The following is a 3349-nucleotide window of genomic DNA, read 5'->3' as shown; positions in this document are numbered from 1 at the left end:
TAAATGAAAATTGAGAAATTGTAAACCACTCCTTTGTAAGGATAAATTTGGTGTCTAAAAAAGTGACAACTCAAATCAAGGCGACATATCCTCAATATGTCCTTCAAGTGCTTTCCCTCACCCCTCGTCCATCCTCCATACAAATTTATTACACAATTAGAGGCTTTGGGTTAAGACAAAGACAAAGACAAAGGAGAGAATAGATTCTTATTCATTCTTATTTTCATGAGGTTGATCGGTGATCATAGCCAACTTAATTAATTATGGATCATTCCAACGGGATCAGAAGAATCAATACCCATGTTCCCGACACACCCAAAACTCCCAAAGCTGGTGCCTCCCCAACTTTCGAGGAACTTCTTCAAGGTATAACAAACATTAGTTTCAAGTGTATTGAATTTTTCTCTTGATTGAAACCTAATATGCATGTATATATATATAGCAAGTGATGCATTAAAATGGTCCCCTTTGTCGGGAAAGGATCACCATGACGACGAACAAGATTTCGGTCATCACAACAACATGATGAACAAGAAATCGGTCCTCGCAAAAATGAGGGAGAAAGCAAAAAGGTTAAAGAATAGCATTAGTAAGAGAAAACATGACCAAGAGGATACCGGCACCCCTCCATGGGGAGTTAGCTTGCACGATGAAGATGAAGAAGATCATTTTGCTTCATCAAGTAAGACTAGCTAGCTAGTATTTTATGTACATCTTTCCTGGCCCTTTTTCTTTCTATATAATTATTATGTGAATCATTTTGCAGTGCACAAATTGGAGGTGGCACCACCAAACCATGTTAAGGAAATTCCAAAGCAACATCGAATTAACCCAAATCCGAGAGCAATTACTGTCGTTTCAGAGAAGCATGTTTTACCCAATACAATAAAACAAGACATCAATGAAGGAGAGAATGAAGACGATAAAAAAGAAGATACAAAATTAGAAAACATTAGCAATACGGCAAGAATCCTTACTAAGTCGGTCTCCGAAAGATTGGCCCCAGCTTACAATATTGTGTCTGATGCAACATGCATAATTGCTTCTAAAATAGGATTATTCGCGATTAACACTTCAGAACCTGTTAATAATTCATCAAAGGGGAATACAATGGATGTTGATCATCAAACAAATAATACAGAAAAGGGTGTCTCTGAAAATGTGAAGAACTACCTAATGCAAAAGCTTGAGCCAGGTGAAGACGAGAAGGCACTTTCCCAAGTAATATCGGAAGCTATTAGTCCAAAAAAGATTCATGATCATAATGAAATGGGAGTTATGGAGAAAGTCAGAGGGGCTTTCACTGCGTTACTTTACAGAAACCCGATTTCTCAAAAAACACAAAATGATCAAAATAATAATAGTAGTAGTGTAAATAAGTAGGTAATTTATAATTAACTAGCTACTAATTTTATTTGTACTACTATTTTTATATGGTTTTTATATTTCCATGAACCTATAACTTATGTGTACAATGATTTATACAACTTTATGCAGGAGGAAATATATACTTCAAACCAATTAAAGTCGGAAAAAAAAAATTAAAAATAAGAAGAGAGGATATTTTTATTTGAAGGATATATGAGTGCAGAGAGTCTTGATTATTTTCTTTTAAATCACACGTTTTTTACTATAGGAAAACATTAAATAATTTTACATTTGTACTAAATGAAATCCAATAATCATTTGTCAATGTCTACATTTTTTGTTAGGGCTCTTATAGATAAACTGGTTAGAGGGTGAAAGCTTTGAAAAAAAAATATTACTTTCTACATCATTTTATTTATTTATACAAAAATCATTCCAAATTTATAAAAGTTAAAACTCAAATTTCAAACGAAGTAATAGTACTATTGATTAAATTAAGTTAACATTACAAACTTATATAAAAGTTATCAATGCATTATCAAACAATCACGTTGAGTTCTGAACAAAAGAATAATTAAACTTTAAGAAATTGTCATTGTAATTTCAACAAAATATTAAAGTCATAAAGTCTTGACGTCTTCAAACCAGAGTTTGATAATATTTGTTAAATTAAGTCTACATTACAAACTTATATAAACGTTATAAACGCAATATATGAACAATTTTCTCACCTGAATATATGAACAATTTCTCTTGGAACAAATTTTCTTTTCTATGGTATTATTATAATATATAATTGGACATAGTAATAAAACAAATCAATGTACATAAAAGTAGCTAAGGAACAAATAATACTTTAATTAATAAAAGGTGTATTCTGAATCTTTATAATTTATAATTTGTACATTAATAAAAAATGATAAATGACTAATAAAAAATGGTAAATGACGATCATCTCAGTGTATTATTGGTATTAATACCGATTGGTATTACGACTAATTACTGGTAAAAAAATGGGTCAAAACCGAGAGTAAAAACTCTCGGTTTTGACCCTATAACTTTCGGTATAGACCCAATTCCGAGAGTTAAGATAACTCTCGCCATCCCTCGGTATTGACTCTGTCGTTAAAAACAATTGGGCGTTTACCGAGAGATATCATAGAGTTTTCGGTTTAGATACCCGAGAGAAAAACCGAGAGTTATATGGAAAACTTTCAGTTTTTCTTCAAAGGGAAAAAACGAAAGTTAATTGAACAACTTTCGGTTTTTCCCTTTGATGAAAAACTGAAAGTTTCCAATTAACTTTCGGTTTTTCCCTTTGAAGAAAAACCGAAAGTTATTCAACTAACTTTCGGTTTTCCATTTTGAAGAAAAACCGAAAGTTTTCCAATTAACTTTCGGGTTTCCATTTTGAAGAAAAACCGAAAGTTTTCCAATTAACTTTCGGTTTTTCCTTTTCACATATAACCGAGAGGTATATGAAGAACTCTCGGTTTTGACCTTCAAAGAAAAACCGAAAAATTCCATTTAACTTTCGGTTTTCCCTACAAAATGTACAAAATAGCCCGATTGTTTTGTACTCAACCGAAACCTGTTCAGCCAAACCAATCAATTCATAAAACAAATACATTCATAAAACAAATGATCATTCCAAAATTCTCAAACCAATCATCCAAACAACATGTTTTACATTAACATTAAACCTATTCAATCAATTCATACAGTCGAAACATCTTAGAATTAGCTAGTGGGGGGAGGAGGTGGTTGATATTGTCGCATAAACATTTCAAAACTCTCCAATCTTGCATTCAATTCTAACCTTTCCTTCTCCTGTTTTGCACTTTCCCTATCCATTCTTGAAATCAATTCTACCTTTTCCGTTTGTATTTGATTAATCGTTTGAGTTTTTTCTTCATCCCTTTTCTTCAATTCCTCCAGTTCCATCGCCATTCTTTGATTCTCCTCAAACAATCGATCAGTG

General features: G+C 32.2%; 1 protein-coding gene across 1 annotated transcript; it reads left to right on the top strand.

Moving 5' to 3' along the window:
• Positions 1-263: 263 nt before the first annotated feature.
• On the top strand, positions 264-1383 carry LOC124943533. Its single transcript, XM_047484031.1, has 3 exons — positions 264-366; positions 443-682; positions 767-1383. Exons 1-3 carry the CDS (start codon positions 264-266, stop codon positions 1381-1383), a joined length of 960 nt encoding a protein of 319 aa, XP_047339987.1.
• The last annotated feature ends 1966 nt before the right edge of the window (positions 1384-3349 follow it).

Source organism: Impatiens glandulifera, chromosome 6 (genome assembly GCF_907164915.1).
Source record: "Impatiens glandulifera chromosome 6, dImpGla2.1, whole genome shotgun sequence".
NCBI classification, from domain to species: domain Eukaryota; kingdom Viridiplantae; phylum Streptophyta; class Magnoliopsida; order Ericales; family Balsaminaceae; genus Impatiens; species Impatiens glandulifera.
Note: the sequence above shows the minus strand (reverse complement) of the source record. Positions and strands in the feature narration are given on the sequence as shown.

Coding starts and splice junctions, on each gene's coding strand:
- LOC124943533 (XM_047484031.1), top strand. CDS start 264: ATGGATCATTCCAACGGGATCAGAAGAATCAATACCCATGTTCCCGAC. Junction 367..442: donor TTTCGAGGAACTTCTTCAAG/GTATAACAAACA, acceptor ATATATATATAG/CAAGTGATGCATTAAAATGG. Junction 683..766: donor AGATCATTTTGCTTCATCAA/GTAAGACTAGCT, acceptor ATCATTTTGCAG/TGCACAAATTGGAGGTGGCA.